The following is a 19,569-nucleotide window of genomic DNA, read 5'->3' on the forward strand; positions in this document are numbered from 1 at the left end:
CCGATCAAAGCTCACGCAAAGCTTCGCTTTGGGCCGCTCCGCACTGCTCCACGGGAATTCCGTTTTAGTCATCGCTTTTTATTCTCAGCTGAAGATCAGCCCCCATTATCGCGGTGTTTACTTTGATATCAGCTGCCCCAAGCTGCGATATCAATCGACGACGTCTTGAGAAAGGATTAAGCGAGGCAGACACTACATGAAAAATGTTCAAAATAGAGTACATCTGTTTTATTTGTGGGATTTTAGCAAACTTGTCAGCCGTGTTAGGTCGTAAGTAAAAATTGAAGAAGGTAGAGTGGAGGGTGGAGGAAGTACATACTACTGATTGGCTTGTGCTCTGGGCCTTCACATGTCTTCTGAAGCCCCAAAACCTGTTCCCTTTCCTATACATATATCTAAATCTAATGCTAATAGTTGTTAGATATTCAGAGGCTGTTTGCCAAACGGAATTGTTGTTTATTTTTGGAATTAGATACATATGCATTTTTGCTCAATTCAGACTAAATTACACACAGTGTTTAATCATTTGCCCCCCAGAGTTCTATTTCCCCAATGAGGCCACCCAAGTGCCCAACTATGGGCGATGCATTACGCCCAATCGAGAACGTGCCCTGTGCATACATCTGGAGGATTGCAAATATCTCTATGGCGTGCTGACGACGAGCCCGCTGCGTGACACCGACAGACTCTACCTCAGTCGCAGCCAGTGTGGCTATACGAACGGTAAGGTATTGATCTGCTGCCTGGATAGGTACCGGGACACCAGCCCGACCACGATGCAGCAATCGGTCCAACCAAACATCACCAATAGCAATCTGCTGCCGCTGCCCGGCCAATGCGGCAATCTGTTGTCCAATCGTATTTACGGTGGCGTCCGAACCAAAATCGACGAGTTCCCCTGGATGGCATTGATAGAATACACCAAGAGTGAGTGCCTAAGATGCGTCCGACTGCTTGTTCCCTTTTCATTTATTCTATTCCGTAGCCGCTGGCAAAAAGGGCCATCATTGCGGTGGCTCCTTGATTAGCACTCGGTATGTGGTGACGGCCTCGCACTGTGTCAATGGTAAGGCCCTGCCCGCCGACTGGCGACTGACTGGTGTGCGCCTGGGCGAGTGGGACACCGCCACCGATCCCGACTGCGAGTTGGACGTACGGGGCATGAAGGACTGTGCACCTGCGCACTTGGATGTGCCTGTCGAGCGGACTATACCACATCCCTCCTACATTCCCAGCTCTAAAAACCAGGTTAACGACATTGCTTTGCTGCGTTTGGGCAACCAAGTGGAGTACACCGACTTTGTGCGGCCCATTTGCCTGCCCCTGGACGCGAATCTGCGCTCAGCCACGTTTGATGGCATTACCATGGATGTGGCTGGCTGGGGAAAGACGGAAGAGATGTCCTCCAGCAATCTGAAGCTCAAGGCTGCCGTGGAAGGTACCAGAATGGACGACTGCCAGGCCGTGTACAACCGTCAGGACATAATGCTGGAGGACACACAGATGTGTGCAGGCGGCAAAGAGGGCATCGACTCGTGTCGCGGTGACTCCGGGGGTCCGCTGATAGGCCTGGACACAAACAAAGTAAATACTTACTATTTCTTGGCGGGCGTGGTTTCGTTCGGGCCCACGCCCTGCGGACTGGCGGGCTGGCCAGGAGTGTACACGCTCGTGGGCAAATACGTTGACTGGATCCAAAATACAATTGAGCCATAAATGGTGTGTAAGTGTAATTGTAAACCGCATTTAACTTGTAAATTGTAAATAAATCTTATAAACAAATTACGCGCCAAATAGAGCAACTGCAGGGCTGCCATATCTATCAAATAGCTTACGTAAGGCGTTGCCAGAAAACGCGCTACTGTTAAGTTGTCAACACGAGAAATATGCTGAGAAATATCTGCGTAACACAGCTAAATCTGCTGAAAAGTGCAACCAGCCTGCAGCAGCAGGTCCGGGTAAGTAATGTCGCCATCGAGGAGGGGCACCTTCATTCAAAACTTTTCATTTGCAGACCACGTTCATCCTGAAACGAAAATATGAACCGCTGTTGCACAAAACCAACGAGAAGCCCCGGCGTATGCGGGCCAAACACTTCATCTATGAGCTGGTAGAGGACACGCAAGTGAAGAAGCGGCCCAACATGGAAGTAGTCCTAAAGACCTTTGTCGAAGGTGTCGGCGACAAGGGCGACGTTGTGTCCATGAAGCCCCATTTCGTCTACAACAAATTGCTGCTGCCGGGACTGGCGGCCTACAAAACGCCCGAGAACATTGCCAAGTACGCGAAGACAGAGGCCGAGAAGTCGGCAGTGAAGCATAGCTCGGCTTATGCCCAACGGACGGTCAACATGCTGGAGTCCATTGTCTTGGCTGTGATTATGAACAAGGATGAGCCTTGGGTGCTCGAGCCGTGGCACATCAAAGCCTCGCTTCGCAAGGCCGGCTTCCATTGCAAAGAGGATTGCATAACCCTGCCCAAGGAGCGCATTGAGGGACCTGATCTTAAGAAGGAAAGCAAAGACTTTTACTGCATCGTAACAATCAATAAATTGGAGCAGGCCACGCTCAAATGCCGCTTGCATCATTGGAGCACGGACCCAAGCGAACGTTTGCCCTACGTGCTGGAGCACTGGAAAATGACATCAGAGCCGTTGCTGGATGTTAGTTCCCCTGAAAAAGAGACCTTAAACTGTTAACAATAAAAATATATGTTACAAAACTGTTTTATTTATGAACAGCGTGAAAAACAAAGAATATTTATTTTAACATTTCATCAATTGTTGCTCAAAAGTTGTACGATGTGGAATACTACCTTAAATGCTACATTACAGAGTCTATATGATGTTTATTTTTAGTTCACTCCCTTCAACTCCACATCGAAGACAAGTGTCGAGTTGCCTGGAATATTTGGAGGAGCTCCACGGGAACCGTAGGCCATGTGCGGGGGGCACGTGATGCGACGCTTGCCGCCAACCTTCATGCCAATGACGCCAGTGTCCCAGCCCTTGATGACTTCACCGCCTCCCAGGCGGAAGCGGAATCCCTTGCCCTGTAGCATGCTGTCAAAGGTCTTGTTGTTGCTCTGGAGACGACCAATGTAGTATACGGTGGCACGTTTTCCCTTCTGGGCCTCTGGCCCTTTTCCAGTGGTCAGGTCCAAAATTTTCACACCGCCCGTAATGGTGCGCTCGCCGCCGGCAGGCTTTTTCTCCTGCTCCTTTGCCTTCGGCTGCTCCTTCTTGGACTCGGGTTTTTCCTTCTTCGCCTGCTTCTCCGGCTGGTTTTTGGCTACACCGTTCTGATCTTTTCCAGCTTTCTCATTAGCTTTGGGTGCTATCTTGGCAACCTTGGCTTTGGGCTGCTCATCCTCCTCCTCAGAATCCTCTTCCTCACTCTCATCTTCGTCGTCCTCCTCATCATCTTCTTCGTCGCCATTTTCGAGCAAGGACTCGTACTCTTCGATGATCTTACTGTCCTCAATGTCTTCATCGTCTTCATCGCCTTCCTCGTCGTCGTCTTCGTCCTCATCCTCCTGGCCATTCTTGTCTGCCTTGCCCTTCAATAAAGTCTTCAAGTTAAACTCCTCGTCGTCCTCATCTTCCGAATCAATGTCATGCAAGTAGCCCAGCAATGAAACAGTGGCGTCGCCTGCGAAGTTAGAAGAAAATTTTGAATACCGATTAATATGTAATCCTCTATATGTAAGCTTTATGGATGCCTGCGGGTGCACACTATTAATCATAAAATCAGCTTACCTGTTGTTTGGAATATGATTCGGTCGCCCTTGCTAAAGTTCAAGTCCAGCGGGACTTGTGGATTATCTTTGCGGACTGTGGCGACCACATACTTTTGCTTTTCGGCTGTCAAATACAACTTGGCCTCCTCTCCCTTATCGAGAGCAACACCCGAAATATGGAACGACTTTACAATCGTCTGGGTGTACTTGCGGTTAGGCTTCATTACCAATCCTAATGCATCAAAAGATATAAGAACATGTTACACATTTCGTCTCTAAAATGGTGGCGTTCCACGCTGCCGGCGTGTCGCAAGCACGTGGCCGGTGCAACAGCGTCAGCTGCGATGACCATGCGCCCATGCGTGACCATTATGGCCCTGGATACAAATCATTCAAATGATTAAAAAGGTCTAACTTACCCCAAAACATCGACATATTGAATTTTTTTGCTTTTTTCTGCTGGAATACAACTTAAACGTCAAGAAATTATTTTACAAGAGAAGCCACTGACGCGGGCAGTATACAGTGTGACCACAGATTTAAATATACCGTCTGACCCTCAGAAATATACCGTCTCATTTCATAAATATACCGTAAATATACTGACGAATTATCGTTGTCAAACGGAGTATGCCCATTTGTATACTCTATTTCGTTAACTTAATATGAAAATATTGCTTTTCTGTATATATATTCTAATCACGATACCAATTCTTGGTCTCCGAAGTACCCTTTAAACAGATACTGACAAGTTACGAATATATGAGAGCATGGGATGACAAACATTTTCTTCACTCTATAATGTCCTCTTCCGTAGGGTATGCCCTACGGTTGCTGTCAGGCGGCTATTACCGATTCAATACCCGATTCAAATAAATACTGAAATATACGGTCTCATTTTCAAAATATACCGACGAATTATTCATATTCCTTTTTTTTATCTTCCGTGGAATATTACTAGCTATATAGAATATTAAGCCATGCCCACATAATTTTATCCAATTGATGAATCTATATTATACTTGAATGGCTTATTTTAAAGACTTAACTTTTACTGTTTTTGCCTCCATTTTAATTCTTCAACAACATATAGCGTCTCGTATGATGAAAAACCGAACTTAGCCCACTTAAGCCCCTCTATTTAAATTGTTCAACTACTTGAGGTAAATGGCGGAAAATATTACCGATTTTAAATTCTTCTTGTAGATTCATGCCAGCTTTCATCTATACTTAAAAATAACCACGATAAATTTCACTTGAACTGCGTTAAAATTATTAAATTATTATTATATTCGGTGGAAAATTGAAATTCCTTGGCTTATAATAGGTTAATCGTTCTACGTGAAGGATTGGTAACCATATTGCTCAATTTTGATATTCCATCGAATATTATTAGCCAGATAGAACTTTCAGCCATGCCCAAACATGACAAACATTCTCTCAGTTCTATAATATCCATTTCCCAGGGTATGCAAAATTTTGCTCAATCCGTATTTTTATTTGGTGGTGGTATTTATCCTCGTGGTGCTGCCACCTGATAAGAATGGGAGATACCCATATGGTAACGCTGCTGGGTGAATGGCAAAAACTGTGTTTTGTGTATTTGTGGCAACGACAGACGAAAAAAAAAATCTTAGTCGGGCATTGGTGCCCCGCCTTATTAACTTTTAATTTAATCAAGTCAAGTCGTTAGAGTTATGATAAAGAACCCAACATGACGGAGAAGATTACGCTTGCCGATGCACTGTCCAATGTGGAGGTGCTGGACGAGCTGTCGCTGCCCGATGAGCAGCCATGTATAGAGGCGCAGCCCTGCTCCATTATCTACAAGGCAAACTTCGATACAAACTTTGAAGATCGCAATGGATTTGTCACTGGAATTGCCAAGTACATAGAGGAAGCGACAACGCACGCGAATTTGGTAAGATAAGACGCACATATTTCCGCACTACATAACCAGTAAACAATTCGCTCGTTCCTCTCCCCCACCCATAGAATGTTTTGCTCGATGAGGGGCAGAAACATGCAGTCATGCTTTACACCTGGCGATGCTGCTCTCGGGCCATACCACAGCCCAAGTCGAACGAGCAGCCCAATCGTGTGGAGATCTATGAGAAGACGGTCGAAGTGCTTGCCCCAGAAGTGAACAAGCTGCTGAACTTTATGTATTTCCAACGCAAAGCCATCGAGGCCTTTTCGGGGGAGGTGAAGCGGCTGTGCCACGCAGAGAAGCGCAAGGATTTTGTGTCGGAAGCATACTTGTTGACGCTGGGAAAATTCATCAACATGTTTGCTGTTCTTGACGAGCTGAAGAACATGAAGTCGAGTGTAAAAAACGATTATTCCACCTATAGGCGGGCAGCTCAATTCCTGAAGGTGATGTCCGACTCGCACACACTGCAGGAGTCGCAGAATCTCTCCATGTTCCTGGCCACGCAGAACAAAATACGCGACACTGTCAAGGACACGCTGGAAAAGATCGTCGGCTACGAGGATCTGCTCTCGGATGTCGTTAATATCTGTGTGCACATGTTCGAGACGAAAATGTACTTGACGCCCGAGGAGAAGCATATGCTGGTGAAAGTAATGGGCTTTGGCCTCTTCCTCATGGACAGTGATGCCTGCAACATCAACAAGTTGGACCAAAAGAAGAAAATCCGCCTGGACCGCATCGATCGCATCTTTAAGAACCTGGAGGTGGTGCCCCTCTTCGGTGATATGCAGATAGCACCCTTCAACTATATAAAGCGGAGCAAGCACTTCGACTCCAGCAAGTGGCCGCTCTCCAGCTCGAATGCCATCAGCCCTCAGGCTGATTTGATGGTGCACTTGCCGCAGATACGGGAGGATCATGTCAAGTACATATCAGAGCTGGCGCGATACACCAACGAGGTCACCACCACTGTCAAGGAGAATCCATCGGATGCTGAGAATCGGATTACGGCCGACTTGGCCCTGCGCGGTCTGCAGCTTCTGTCGGAGTGGACAAGTGTGGTCACTGAGCTGTACTCCTGGAAGCTGCTCCATCCCACAGACCACCACCAGAACAAGGAGTGTCCCGTGGAGGCCGAGGAGTACGAAAGGGCAACCCGATACAATTACACTTCCGAGGAGAAGTTTGCCCTGATTGAAGTGATCGCCATGATCAAAGGCCTGCAGGTGCTGATGGCACGCATCGAGACGGTGCTGTGTGAGGCTATTCGACGCAATATTTATTCCGAGCTGCAGGACTTTGTTCAGCTATCGCTGCGCGAACCCCTTCGGAAGGCGGTGAAGAACAAAAAGGATCTAATCCGGAGCATCATTATGTCGGTGCGGGAGACATCTGCGGATTGGCAAAAGGGCTACGAGCCCACCGACGATCCCGTGTCCAAAGGCAAAAAAGATCCCGATGGCGGCTTTCGTATCCATGTGCCACGCCTCAATGTGGGACCATCCTCCACACAGCTATATATGGTGCGAACAATGCTGGAGTCGCTGACAGCCGATAAGAGTGGCGGCAAGCGTACATTGCGCAAGGATATCGACGGGAACTGCCTAATGCAGATCGAAACGTTCCACAACACGTCGTTCTACTGGAGCTATTTGCTCAACTTTAGCGACACTCTACAGAAATGCTGCGATCTGTCGCAGCTCTGGTATCGCGAGTTCTATTTGGAAATGACAATGGGCCGCAAGGTCAACAAGTGCATGGTGCGTCACCAGCACAACGAAGAGTGTAAGGATTTGATAACAATGGAGAAGCGTATACAGTTCCCTATTGAGATGTCTATGCCGTGGATTCTCACCGATCATATACTGCAAACAAAAGAGCCCTCCATGATGGAGTAAGTAACGAGGCGAACCCTCCACCTCCAGCGAATATATTTAACCATGTGTTGTTCCCATAGGTTCGTCCTGTACCCGTTGGACCTTTACAACGATTCGGCACACTATGCCCTAACCGTCTTCCGCAAGCAGTTCCTCTACGACGAGGTAGAGGCCGAGGTGAACCTGTGCTTTGATCAGTTTGTCTACAAGTTAAGTGAGCAGATCTTTGCTCACTATAAACAATTGGCTGGCAGCATATTCTTGGACAAACGTTTCCGGCTTGAGTGCGAGGTGTTAGGCTTCAACTTCCAGTCGTATCCACGAAACAATCGCTATGAGACTCTACTAAAGCAACGACATGTCCAGCTATTGGGTATGTAAAATATATGCCTTTTTGGATAGGCGAATTAATGAACTGGCTTCTGCTTGTCCAGGCCGATCTATTGACTTGAACAAACTGGTCACCCAACGCATCAACGCCAATATGCACAAGAGCATTGAGCTGGCCATCAGCCGCTTTGAGGCCAATGACATAACTGGGATTGTGGTATGCCTTGAAGCTGAATGAATATTTGCATATATCTCTCGATATCGATCTTTCATATGTATTTTCAATGCAGGAACTCGAGGGCCTTTTGGAGGCGAATCGCATTTGCCACAAATTGCTGAGCAAATATTTGGCATTGGACAATTTCGATGGCATGGTCAAGGAGGCTAATCACAATGTCCTGGCCCCCTACGGTCGGATAACGCTGCATGTTTTTGTGGAATTGAATTACGACTTCCTAGTCAATTACTGCTATAATGCGGCCACAAATCGGTACGTGTTTGCATGCCATATTTATGATCGATATTATGATCTATGTCCATTCAGGTTTATTCGCACCAAAGTCAATTTGTCATCGACGCAGGCCATTCAACGGGAGAAGCCGCCACAGATGTCTCACTATTATTTGTGGGGCTCCAAGCAGTTGAATGCCGCATACTCTACACAGTATGGGCAGTACACTGGTTTCGTTGGATCGCCGCATTTCCATGCCATGTGCCGACTGCTTGGCTACCAGGGCATTGCCGTTGTCATGGACATCATACTGAAGGACATTGTCAAGCCGTTGATCCAGGGCTCGTTGCTGCAGTTCACCAAAACGCTTATGATTGCCATGCCCAAATCTTGCAAATTACCGCGCTGCGAGTACGGATCGCCCGGCGTGCTCAGCTATTATCAGGCTCATCTTACGGACATTGTGCAATACCCGGACACGAAAACCGAACTATTTCAGTCTTTCAGGGAGTTTGGCAATTGCATCATCTTTTGCCTGCTGATTGAGCAGGCTTTGTCCCAGGAGGAGGTGTGCGATCTGCTGCACGCGGCCCTCTTCCAAAACATCTTCCCGAGACCCTTCTGCAAAGGTGCGTAAAAACCAAAAGAGCTCCAGTCTGAGCTGGAAGTATATATCTATGTCTATAATTCGCAGAAAACGAGAAACCTGAAGCCAAACAAAAGCGACTGGAGGCTCAGTTTGCCAACTTGCAGATCGTCTCGAATGTGGAAAAAATTGGCACTGCCAAGGTAAGCAAGCAATCGGCTGTAGAGAGGTGGTTCGTGAGTTTATTTTTGCTAATTGAAATTTAATCTACAGCAAGCTATGATAGCCCGCGAGGGGGATTTACTGACACGCGAGCGCCTCTGTTGCGGCCTGAGCATATTTGAAGTGATACTCAATCGAGTGAAGAGCTACCTGGACGATCCAGTGTGGTGTGGCCCGCCACCAGCCAATGGCATAATCCATGTGGACGAGTGCTCCGAGTTCCATCGCCTCTGGTCGGCATTGCAGTTTGTCTATTGCATTCCTGTGCGTGGCACGGAGTACACGATTGAGGAGCTCTTTGGCGAGGGTCTCAACTGGGCAGGTTGTGTCATGATCGTGTTGCTGGGTCAGCAGCGACGCTTTGAGGCCCTGGACTTTTGCTATCACATTTTACGAGTGCAACGCGTCGATGGCAAAGACGAGGATGTCAAGGGAATTGTAAGTTGTCGCTTTAAAGTGATGTTTGCTTGGAAAAATAACTAAAATTTCTGTTGTTTTTTTTCGTTGGCAGCAACTGAAGCGAATGGTGGATCGTATTCGACGATTCCAAGTATTAAACTCACAAATCTTCTCCATTCTCAACAAATATCTGAAGGGCGGCGACGGTGAGGGCTCAAATGTAGAGCATGTGCGCTGCTTTCCACCGCCACAGCATCCTTCGGTTATATCCTCGTCGTCACACTACCAGGATCCCCAAAAGCTGCGCCAGAGCATGAACAATTGAGGCCCACACAGCCGAAGATGCATTTAAGCCAATCGTATGAATATAAGTTATACTTAATCACAGTTTATATGCCCGTCGGGAAGCGCAAAAGTCGCAATCGAGGTGATGATAGCCGCGTAGAAACCAAAAGAGCCAAAAGAGCCCTTGGCCATGCGCTGACCCCCTCTATGCATCATGACAAAAATGTTCGCGTGGATTTGATTCTTGATTGAATTCGATTTTATTATTGAACATGTTTTCTGGTATGGTATTTCGTACAGTATGTCAAATGTATTATGCAAGCAATTATATATTTACTAGATATAATATTGATTCCCCCCCATGCTATGGCGTTCTATTTAATCTACTCGTATATTATCCCAAATACTCTACTGTAAGAACGAACCCTAAGATATTATGTTTTGGCCCAATAGATACCAATAGAAAACATTCTTAACATTCTTAATTTGCTTTTGCTCCACGATTTGAGAATCAAATTAGCCAAAGAATTGACAGACAGCACGGCGCAAAATGAAAACAAAAACGAATTGGCTTTAAATAAAATCGAAAGTATTACAGATATAGATGCAGCGAATGAACAGAAAACAATACATACTCGTACTATACTTATAAAATGGAAGATGTGGACAGCCAACATTTACACACAGACACACGAAGCACACTCTTAATACAATGAACTTTATCGAATAAAATTTTCATACGTATTTCTAACAAACCCCAAAACAAAACGACTTACACTTACGCGTGGAATTTTGTATGTATTTAGGAATGAATTGATGTCCTGGTTCACTTTTCTTGGCACTTGCAACACTTGGTGGCCACGCCATTCCCCGTCGGGGCTTTGCCGCCCTTCGGTATGGTGTGCAATACTGTGAAATTGTCGGAATATTTGCGCGGCAGGTTAAAGGCGGCACTGTCCGCACCCAGGTAGCAGGCGCCGTAGGCGCTGCTCTTGGTGATGCGCACCAGCTTGAGATTAAACTTGATGCTCTGCTTGGACAGCTCTTTGGTAAAAGCCCCTTGGAACAGGTTCCAGCTGGACCACACCGAACCAACGCAGACCACGTTCAGCTCGCCCGTCTGGACCAGATCCTTGTGCACATTGGGCAACAAAGCCGTGATCATGCGGGCCAGATGGACGCCAGCCTCGCGGAAGAGTATCAACGCCAGTTCGTCTCCGTCTTCGGCGTTTTGGGCCAGTTTCTTGCACAGGTTGGCGAAGAAGGGCTTGTCAAACTTGGCATAGCAATGGGGCAGCATGTCGTAGCGCGTCTCAATACTGAAGTGCTCCTTGATCAGGGCCCAGGTCTTGGTTATGGGAGCCGGGGCCTTCTCGAAGCTATCCATGTCATCAAAGACAACCTTAAGGGCGCGATAGGATATGTACCAGGCTGGGAATGACATAAATTGGGGGTCGAATGATTAGGATCAAAGTCGAAAACAACAACAGTGTGCCACTGAGTTAGTGGTAATCAACGCTGCTATCGTCAAACAATCCTAATCGCAGTTGATGCGTATAATCTAAGCATTGAAATCGAATAAACAGACACAATCCATTAGCTGATAGTGGATTACACTCACCGCTGCCCTCGTCTCCAAGGAAGTTGCCCCATCCGCCGCAGTTGAACGTGGAACCGTCAGGGTTGCGCAGCAGGCAATTGGAGCCCGTGCCCGAGATGAGCACTATGCCGCCGATGGAGGAGGCGGTGAACATGCTGCCCATGGTATCGCTGGAAACAGCATAGCTGTCGGCCAGGTTGGGGAATGTGGTGCGCAGTTCCTGCTCCAGCTCTCGATTGGTGGCTTCCTGTCAAGATGGACTCATGAGAGAATGCACTTGCCTCTTGGGCGAGAGAACTTACTTGCTCGCAGCCACTCAGACTGAGGCCCAAGCTGGTTAGGCGAATGTCTTTCGATATGTTGGCCTCCTCCTTTGCCCGCTCAACCATGTCGGCAATGCGTCGCGCGCATTCCGGAATGCCAATACCCCAGTGGTTAGTGCCCAGGCCACTGGTAGACCCCACAGACTGGCCGCTTTCATCGCAGATGACCAGCCTGGAGTGCGTTGCTCCGCTGCAATAGACAGGACAGAGCAATGGGAGTCATTAAACCTGATCTCATATGCAACATCTGCCATTCACGTTTCCCTCTCCATCCGGAAGCACACTTATTCTTACACAATAGGTGTCGTGTCGTGGCTTTCTCAAGGGTCGTGACCGGCGAACAATATGCCGCTTAAATCAAATTAAATTAAAAGAGCCAGCGACTGCAAATTGGAATTGAACTGTCAATTGATAAATGAATTCATTTAAGAAACGTGTCGCACACGCACAAATTGGATTCACAAACGCGGAACCCATACAGAGATCTCCCAATTAAACTATTCTCAGATGCGGGAAAATGGAAAGAAAGCCGGGTCTGTCTCCAAATAGAGATAAGCATGAAATAGTTCCGAGTAATAGGGGCCCACAGTTACCGTTACTTTATCATACAGGGCAGTGAGGAGTGCAACAGAGATAACGCGACTGCGAAAATGCACATGGGCTTAATGCGCTCAATTGAAGTAAACACTGTGTGTGTGTATGGGTTGGATAGCAGGATAGCTGATGATATTACTATCTACGATCTAGCTAATACTAGCAAGCCTTCTAATTTATTTTCGTCATAAAACCGCCGCTTTCCATTCAAATGTGTGTTACGTAGTCGTGTGACGTAATAGGGGCAGATAGTCTGGCAGCGCTGCCATGCCCTTGTGTGGGGCTGCCATCTCGATTTAGTTATTACCAAACAGCCGGGGCGCGGGTGAAATTTTTTATCAATTTGTGTGGCGAAAACCATTTCATGTTAAGTTAACTATTCAATTTACGGTGGCCCCCGCGCTCCCCCGAGCTTACATGAATGTCGTGCAATAAACAGTTTAATTAATCAAAATGAAATTGCTGACAAACGCACAGAAACTGCTGCTGCTGCTACGCCGCCAAACATCGTCAAAAACAACAACAGTTCAAGCACATGATCCCTCAGCGGCAGGGCAACCGGCTCTAACCAGTGCCCAACTGGATGAGCTGGAAAGGAATGTGGAGCTGCGCCATCACAGAAACAACGTGCCCCTCATCCGCAAGCTGATCGAAGCCTCTGTGCGCGGAGATCGGAGCGTGGAGCAACAGTTGGAGGAGGAGCTGGGGCAGTTGCCCAATGCCACACATCCGCGTCTGCTGGACTACGGGGATCAGCCACGGGAGCTGGCTCAGCACGTACATCGGGAGATGCCTCCCAAGCCCAAGGAGTTTTCGGAGTTGGCTCGAGCTCTAAACCTGTATCGCATGGATCACCTGGGAAACTATACGGGTCACAAGAGCTACTACTTGACGGGACACTTGGCCACGTTGGAGCAGGCTATAATACAATATGCCCTGCAGTCGGTCACAAAGCATGGCTTCAGGCTAATCTCTGTGCCGGACATACTGCCCAAGGAGGTTATTGAGTCGTGTGGAATGCGCACCGAAGGTGAACGCACCCAGGTCTACAAGTTGGACACTGGCGAATGTCTCTCCGGGACATCGGAAATGGCACTTGCCGGATTCTTTGCCAATAAGGTGCTGCCAGAGGAAGAGCTCCCGCTGAAGGTAACCGCTGTGAGTCGCTGCTACCGGGCCGAGACATCCGGGCTGCAGGAGGAAAAGGGCATTTACCGGGTGCATCAGTTTACCAAGGTGGAGATGTTCGCCATCTGTACACCGACTCAGTCCGAGGCCGAGCTGGAGGAGTTCAAGAACATTGAGGTGGACCTGTTCAAGCAGCTGGGCATTAATTTTCGACTGCTCGACATGCCGCCCTGTGAGTTGGGGGCGCCGGCATACCAGAAGTACGATATAGAAGCGTGGATGCCTGGTCGCCAGATGTGGGGCGAAATTTCAAGCTGCAGCAACTGCACAGACTATCAAGCCAAGAGGCTGTCTGTAAAATATCGCCGTTCCAGCGATGGACAAGTCCAGCATGCTCACACCATCAACGGGACGGCGACAGCCATACCACGTCTGCTGATTGCCCTGCTTGAGTCGTACCAGAAGGGGGACTCTGTTGAGATACCCACAGTCTTGAGGCCTTTTATGGATGGACAAGAGTTTATCGCCAGAAGCAAAAGAATACCCGAAACGAAGCTGGTGAAGTTCATTAAGGCGGCCTAATCTTTACACGTTCTTTGCGTGGTAAATATTCGAGTCTAAACACTATGCTAGGGCATGGCTATTGAAGTGTTCGCCTAAGGACTGTCTGGAAGATGCAAATGATAACTCTTGTTATCACGATTGCTGGAATTATTTACCCTTCGACGCCGCCAAAATATTTCATTTTAAATGTTTGTTGCTTGGCCGTAATGTATTCCCAACCGGAATGGATTGGTTGTTTGTTCAGATGAATTGTTTATCAGCGCACACACAAATCCTGTAAGAAAAAAATAAACACAATTAAGCCATAAATAATTGCACGATTAATGCCACCGCCAACCAAACACAAAAAAAGAACAGCAACACATCAACAGGCTGTTAATTATACAGAACCCAATCTTATCGAGCTTCATAATCATAATAAATCCAAAACACTTGCAAAACCAACCCCAACCCCAGCCCGACAAAGAATCCGCTGACGGATGAAAAGCGTAAACTTTAACCGGAATGGACAACAGCGGTCACCTCCACTACACTCCGATCCACTTCAGGCTGTAGTTGCATGCTCATAAAGAATGCAAAATATTTTCTGTCGACCACTGTCTATTAAAATTCCACACCAAGCATGTTTCACTGTATCTACGCACGCGAAGTGAGAGCGAAAATTGTTTGCATCATAAAACAAGTTTTTAACGAAATTCCCGCTCACTTTTGTTCAGAGCTTCGTAACCTTTTCCCGCTTGGATCTTTTGCTAACGTCGTATATAGTGAATTTTTGTTGTTGTTTTGATTATATTGGCACATGGCACAAGACCACCCCCACAAGCCCAAACACACACATTACATTTCTTGATTAGGAGAGGAGAATAATTGCAACAGCAATTACTATTGTGTATTATTCACCCGCAGCCACCGTAGCAACTCGAGCTCTTACCCGGCCAAAGCTTTTTACGCTGATGTTTGCTGTCCGCACTCGGCAAAGCCTCAAAACAAAATACTTCGTCTGGTAGCCAGCATATTTATTTAAATCCAATCTTTTTTGATAACGTCAACGCCTGTCAATTAAATCAGCTGTGAAGTCAGTGCTGAGCAGCGCATTTTTTAAATTTCGGTATATAGTGGTATATTTTGTCAATTTCAATTTTGGGATTTTCTGTGGGATTTTTCCTCGCCACAATCCTCACTTACGTTTTCTTACGTGTTATGCTGCTGGCAACATTCAATTTGTATGGACCAGACTCATGTGCCGTGAAATCGAGCATCATTGTTCCTCAACATGGCGAGGATTCAGCAACATTTTGAATACCCTGGGGAAATGGATGTTATAGAATTGAGAGAATGTTTGTCATCTAATGCACCAATAAAGGCCAAAACTAGTCAGTTTCTGTTTTAAAGGTATTTCAACGATATTATGAAGGTTTTGGTCTTACAGAAACCAAGAATGGGTATCGAGATCGAGATATATTTACAATACCCTAATCATATGCATTAATATGTCTAAAACATAACAATCTGAGATCATTTCTATATTAATTGCGTTTTTAAACAGCTTGGAAAAACAGTTTCTTCATATATATTGACGAAATAGGGTATAGCTGAACTCAAACTCCGGTTGACGTGACATTTCGTACTCACTTACGTTACACTCCATACTGACTTACGTTTTCTTACGTGTTATGCTGCTGGCAACATTCAATTTGTATGGACCAGACTCATGTGCCGTGAAATCGAGCATCATTGTTCCTCAACATGGCGAGGATTCAGCAACATTTTGAATACCCTGGGGAAATGGATGTTATAGAATTGAGAGAATGTTTGTCATCTAATGCACCAATAAAGGCCAAAACTAGTCAGTTTCTGTTTTAAAGGTATTTCAACGATATTATGAAGGTTTTGGTCTTACAGAAACCAAGAATGGGTATCGAGATCGAGATATATTTACAATACCCTAATCATATGCATTAATATGTCTAAAACATAACAATCTGAGATCATTTCTATATTAATTGCGTTTTTAAACAGCTTGGAAAAACAGTTTCTTCATATATATTGACGAAATAGGGTATAGCTGAACTCAAACTCCGGTTGACGTTACACTCCATACTCACTTACGTTGCCACTGTTTTTTTGTTGACCTTTTTTGCCTAAACCTTGTTTTATACACTACACAATAAAAGAGAGTACTTAAAAGTAGTCAATCAGGTAGACAATTTATTCATTAATGGTCTAAAATTATGTGGGCAAAGCTAATGGTTTTAGTTAGGCAGCATTATTCAACGGAATAAAGAAATTGAACAATTGGAACGATTTTTCTCTTACGTTTTATTACGTTTCATTTGTTTGACCTTTTTCGCTAAAACCTTTTTTTAAGCAAAATCCAAAAAAAGCAAGTATTAAAAATAAGCCAGTTAAGTAGAAAATTGATTCATCAATCGTATAAAATTATGTGGGCATGGCTAAATGTTCTATATAGCTGGGAATATTCGACGGAATAAAGAATTGAGCAATTGGAACGATACTCGTTTGTTTATGCTACTGTTGTATGAACAAAAGTGCCTTGTGCGTATGCCTATAGTGGCTTCTGTAAGTTATGATGTCACAGGGCACTCCCAAAAACAACCGCTGTTCCACGGCTATTCCGTGCTTTCCACATTCTTCGCATTTACAGTTAAAGTTGAGCCACAGAGTCTGCAGGTTCGAAGCCAAAAAGACCGGCGGCGCCCTTTGCCGCAGCCCCCCCGACCACCCTGGAGGTGCTCTACACGGACTGTTCATCAACAAGTAGGTGGCACAAGAGCAAATCGGCCTGAAACTGGCCTGGCACCATCGCTCTAAAGCAAGCCGATCAGTCAATGTTGTGCCTGGTTTCGGTGGAGCCGGCGCTGCCCTGGCTAATCACGCAGATGCCGCCAAGGACGTGCCTGCATCCCCCCAACTATGACAGACTGCCCGAATGAGCCGCTGCCGGTGTCCGGCGAGAATATCCGTGCCCAGGTATAGCTCTCTCTCCTATTCAGCTGTGTTCTAAAACCTTGCCTCTTTTAGCTTTTTGGGCGAACTCGCAGAAGCCTGGCAGCATTGCCGTGCATGCCATGAAGGCGAGGCGTCTGCAAACCTAGGCGCTGGAATCTAGAAGGTATGTACCATAACCCGCAACTCAGGAGCCTGGTGAATGGTTGAATATTTATTTGAGTAAATATAAGATTAACATTACTTTTTAGCCTTGTCTTTGTCCTTGATCGTGTACTTGTCGTATGATTTGGTGGGATCGTACGGTTCCCAGCGGCTGGCTGGGAATATATGTTTGTTGCGCTCGTACCAGGAGCGGAGTAGCACCTTGCCGGCATGGGACTCCTCCTTTTCCACGGAGGCATCACTTATCATGCGCACATCGTCATGGACATCGAACTGGAACAGAGGTCCGGATTTGCCGCGAGCCTTCGTCACGATAAAGTCGTAGAAGGAGTAGTGGTGGGGCAGTATTAGATCCTCCTTGACGTACATTAGCTGGTCGGCCATGACCGTCTTCAGCTCGATGAACTCTTTGCGCAGCAGCTCCAGACATTTCTGCAGAAACTGGTAGATGGAGTTGCCCTTCTTCATTTGCACATTGCGACGGTGTCCTGAGCCGTCCCAGTAGCTGAATGTGATCGAGATGTCCTCGTCTTTGAGCTCGGCTTGCTGCATTACCCACTCCTGGCGCAGGGTCTCGCGCAGTCGATTCTCCTGCTCCTCGCGTTCTCGATCTGGTAGGAATGAGGTGTCCACATCGGGATTTTTACAGATTTTCTTCTTTTTGATGGGCACGATCTCGTCTTGCATCTCTGTCCACTTGGCCGCCTTCGGCTTGTCCTCCTCTTCCTTGTCGCTTTCCTGGTGGTCGTCGTCGGCCTCCTCATCGTCCTCGTCTTCATCGGCTAGATTGAAAGATAAGGCCTGAATCTGTCGCTTCTGCTTGTTCTTCTCGGCCTGAATGGCTTCCAGTGCTCGCTGTTTCTCACGGTCCTTCTCGTCTTTCTTTTGTGCCAGTTTCTTCTCCCTTTCGCGTACTATGTCCTCCTGCTTTGCTTTCATCTCATCCAACGTGACCAGACCGATGGTCGAGGTCTTGAGCTGCTGCTCCACGGCATCGTAGTGCGTGGCGAACTTGTTCTCAATCTTCTCCAGCTTCAGCTCCTCCTCGATTTTCTTCTTGCGAAACTCGATCTCCTGCTGTTGGATCTCGCGCTTCTTCATCAGTTGGGCGGCTCGCCCCGCCTCGCTGGCGGCACCCTTGTAGTGGGCCATGTTTTAGTGTAGTTATGCGCGGCTTTTAGTCTGAAAAGATTATTTATTTATTTTGTTTGGAAAATCAGCTGCGGACTTATCGATAAAATGTAAAATCGAACTTAGCCCACTTAAGCCCCCTCTATATAAATATTTGTACTACTTGGGGCATATGGCGGAAAATATTAACGATTGCAAATTCTTCTGTAGATGCCATCTTCCCTCTAAACTTAAAAAACAACAATAAATTATTTTCGGTGAAATATTAAAATATCCCTTCACTTACAATTGGTTTAATCGATCTCAGTCAAGGAATGGAACCAAAGTCCTTCCGGCAAGTTTCAATCTGCGACGCCACTTATTAATGGGGAAATGGATATTATAGAAATGAGACAGAGCTAATTGCTTTAGCTAGTGAGCATTATTCAAGGGAATATCTAAATTTAGAAATAGGAACAATTTTTCTCTTACGTTTTATTGTTTGACTTTTTTCGCTGAACTTTTTAGGCAAGATCCCATAAATGCAAGTATTCAAAAAAACCAGTCAAGTAGAAAATGGATTCATTAATCGGATAAAATTGCGTGGGCATGGCTGAGGGTTCTGTCTAGCTGGCAATATTCAACGGAATATCAAAAACGAGAAATATGTATAATATAACTTGAATTCGTCAGTATATTTACGGTATATTTTGGTATATTTCTCAGATGAAAGCGATAAAAGGTAAAAAACCAGCTGGTTTCGAACCGATAAAAAAGTTTTAAATTTCTTGAACTTAATATCGTGTCATCGTTTTTAAATATCCCAAACTAAATATCTGTATATACATAATTAGAAACAATCTTTGTAATCTTTGTGAAATATATCAAATTTATTAATTATAAATACCCATTTTACACTAGGTTGAGTTTTTGAGTTTTGGGCAAAACTCAGTTTTTTACAAAGGACATGCACAGGGGTCTAGGGGTGGCAAAAAGTTTAGCTATGGCTGCGTTTCAGTTCCGTTTGTTCGATTTTCCCCGCTCTGCCTATCGTGGCTGTTGATGAATTTTTTGTCATCGAAAATTTTTCCGTCCGGCCCGTAAACAACGCACCACTGCTTACCGCCCCAATCTTTATCGGGCCGCGGACAAGAAAACACGGAAATAGTGTCGGATATTCGACGAAATTTTTAAAAGTTCTTTTCGGTTGAGATATCCCACAAAAATAACCTTATTGATACTTTCGCCAAGTACATATATTATCATAAAAATATACATATGTATACATCCTTATTAG

General features: G+C 46.0%; 7 protein-coding genes across 10 annotated transcripts; 4 read left to right on the forward strand and 3 right to left on the reverse strand.

Annotated features, from left to right (window-relative positions):
* The first annotated feature begins 69 nt into the window (after window positions 1-69).
* ea (easter) lies at window positions 70-1,936 on the forward strand. Of its 3 annotated transcripts, none has more exons than XM_001358561.5 (3): window positions 70-270; window positions 538-927; window positions 986-1,785. In XM_001358561.5, exons 1-3 carry the CDS (start codon window positions 204-206, stop codon window positions 1,714-1,716), a joined length of 1,188 nt encoding a protein of 395 aa, XP_001358598.2. In that variant the 5' UTR covers window positions 70-203; the 3' UTR covers window positions 1,717-1,785. The 3 variants fall into 3 exon arrangements, with proteins under 3 accessions (XP_001358598.2, XP_033232301.1, XP_033232300.1); XM_033376410.1 differs by lacking the exon at window positions 70-270 and adding an exon at window positions 1,798-1,936 and having other exon boundaries at window positions 390-927; window positions 986-1,723; XM_033376409.1 differs by lacking the exon at window positions 70-270 and having other exon boundaries at window positions 390-927.
* On the forward strand, window positions 1,818-2,839 carry mRpL9 (mitochondrial ribosomal protein L9). The gene is made up of 2 exons (XM_001358562.4): window positions 1,818-1,958; window positions 2,015-2,839. Exons 1-2 carry the CDS (start codon window positions 1,887-1,889, stop codon window positions 2,696-2,698), a joined length of 756 nt encoding a protein of 251 aa, XP_001358599.2. The 5' UTR covers window positions 1,818-1,886; the 3' UTR covers window positions 2,699-2,839.
* On the reverse strand, window positions 2,710-4,308 carry Fkbp39 (FK506-binding protein 39kD). Its single transcript, XM_002137378.4, has 3 exons — window positions 4,158-4,308; window positions 3,758-3,970; window positions 2,710-3,650 (listed from the first exon to the last, which is right to left on the reverse strand). Exons 1-3 carry the CDS (start codon window positions 4,171-4,173, stop codon window positions 2,854-2,856), a joined length of 1,026 nt encoding a protein of 341 aa, XP_002137414.1. The 5' UTR covers window positions 4,174-4,308; the 3' UTR covers window positions 2,710-2,853.
* Window positions 4,309-5,326: 1,018 nt separating this feature from the next.
* Cyfip (Cytoplasmic FMR1-interacting protein Sra-1) lies at window positions 5,327-10,173 on the forward strand. The gene is made up of 9 exons (XM_001358563.4): window positions 5,327-5,659; window positions 5,734-7,565; window positions 7,629-7,921; window positions 7,983-8,095; window positions 8,169-8,368; window positions 8,423-8,958; window positions 9,024-9,118; window positions 9,189-9,575; window positions 9,649-10,173. The coding sequence occupies exons 1-9, from the start codon at window positions 5,453-5,455 to the stop codon at window positions 9,859-9,861; spliced, it is 3,876 nt and encodes a 1,291-aa protein (XP_001358600.1). The 5' UTR covers window positions 5,327-5,452; the 3' UTR covers window positions 9,862-10,173.
* A 350-nt stretch (window positions 10,174-10,523) lies between these two features.
* On the reverse strand, window positions 10,524-15,091 carry Nagk (N-acetylglucosamine kinase). Of its 2 annotated transcripts, XM_001358564.4 has the most exons (5): window positions 14,962-15,091; window positions 14,186-14,304; window positions 11,724-11,934; window positions 11,443-11,668; window positions 10,524-11,252 (listed from the first exon to the last, which is right to left on the reverse strand). In XM_001358564.4, the coding sequence occupies exons 2-5, from the start codon at window positions 14,209-14,211 to the stop codon at window positions 10,648-10,650; spliced, it is 1,068 nt and encodes a 355-aa protein (XP_001358601.3). In that variant the 5' UTR covers window positions 14,212-14,304; window positions 14,962-15,091; the 3' UTR covers window positions 10,524-10,647. The 2 variants fall into 2 exon arrangements, with proteins under 2 accessions (XP_001358601.3, XP_033236400.1); XM_033380509.1 differs by lacking the exon at window positions 14,186-14,304 and having other exon boundaries at window positions 14,962-15,035.
* Window positions 12,594-14,725, forward strand: SerRS-m (Seryl-tRNA synthetase, mitochondrial). Its single transcript, XM_001358565.4, has one exon. It carries the CDS (start codon window positions 12,792-12,794, stop codon window positions 14,046-14,048), a length of 1,257 nt encoding a protein of 418 aa, XP_001358602.2. The 5' UTR covers window positions 12,594-12,791; the 3' UTR covers window positions 14,049-14,725.
* A 2,095-nt stretch (window positions 15,092-17,186) lies between the features above and the next one.
* On the reverse strand, window positions 17,187-18,413 carry LOC4801527 (protein FAM50 homolog). Its single transcript, XM_001358566.5, has one exon. The coding sequence runs from the start codon at window positions 18,312-18,314 to the stop codon at window positions 17,238-17,240; it is 1,077 nt and encodes a 358-aa protein (XP_001358603.2). The 5' UTR covers window positions 18,315-18,413; the 3' UTR covers window positions 17,187-17,237.
* Between the last annotated feature and the right edge of the window lie 1,156 nt (window positions 18,414-19,569).

The sequence above is a fragment of the Drosophila pseudoobscura genome, chromosome 2 (assembly GCF_009870125.1).
Source record: "Drosophila pseudoobscura strain MV-25-SWS-2005 chromosome 2, UCI_Dpse_MV25, whole genome shotgun sequence".
In the NCBI taxonomy this organism is placed as follows: Eukaryota; Metazoa; Arthropoda; class Insecta; order Diptera; family Drosophilidae; genus Drosophila; species Drosophila pseudoobscura.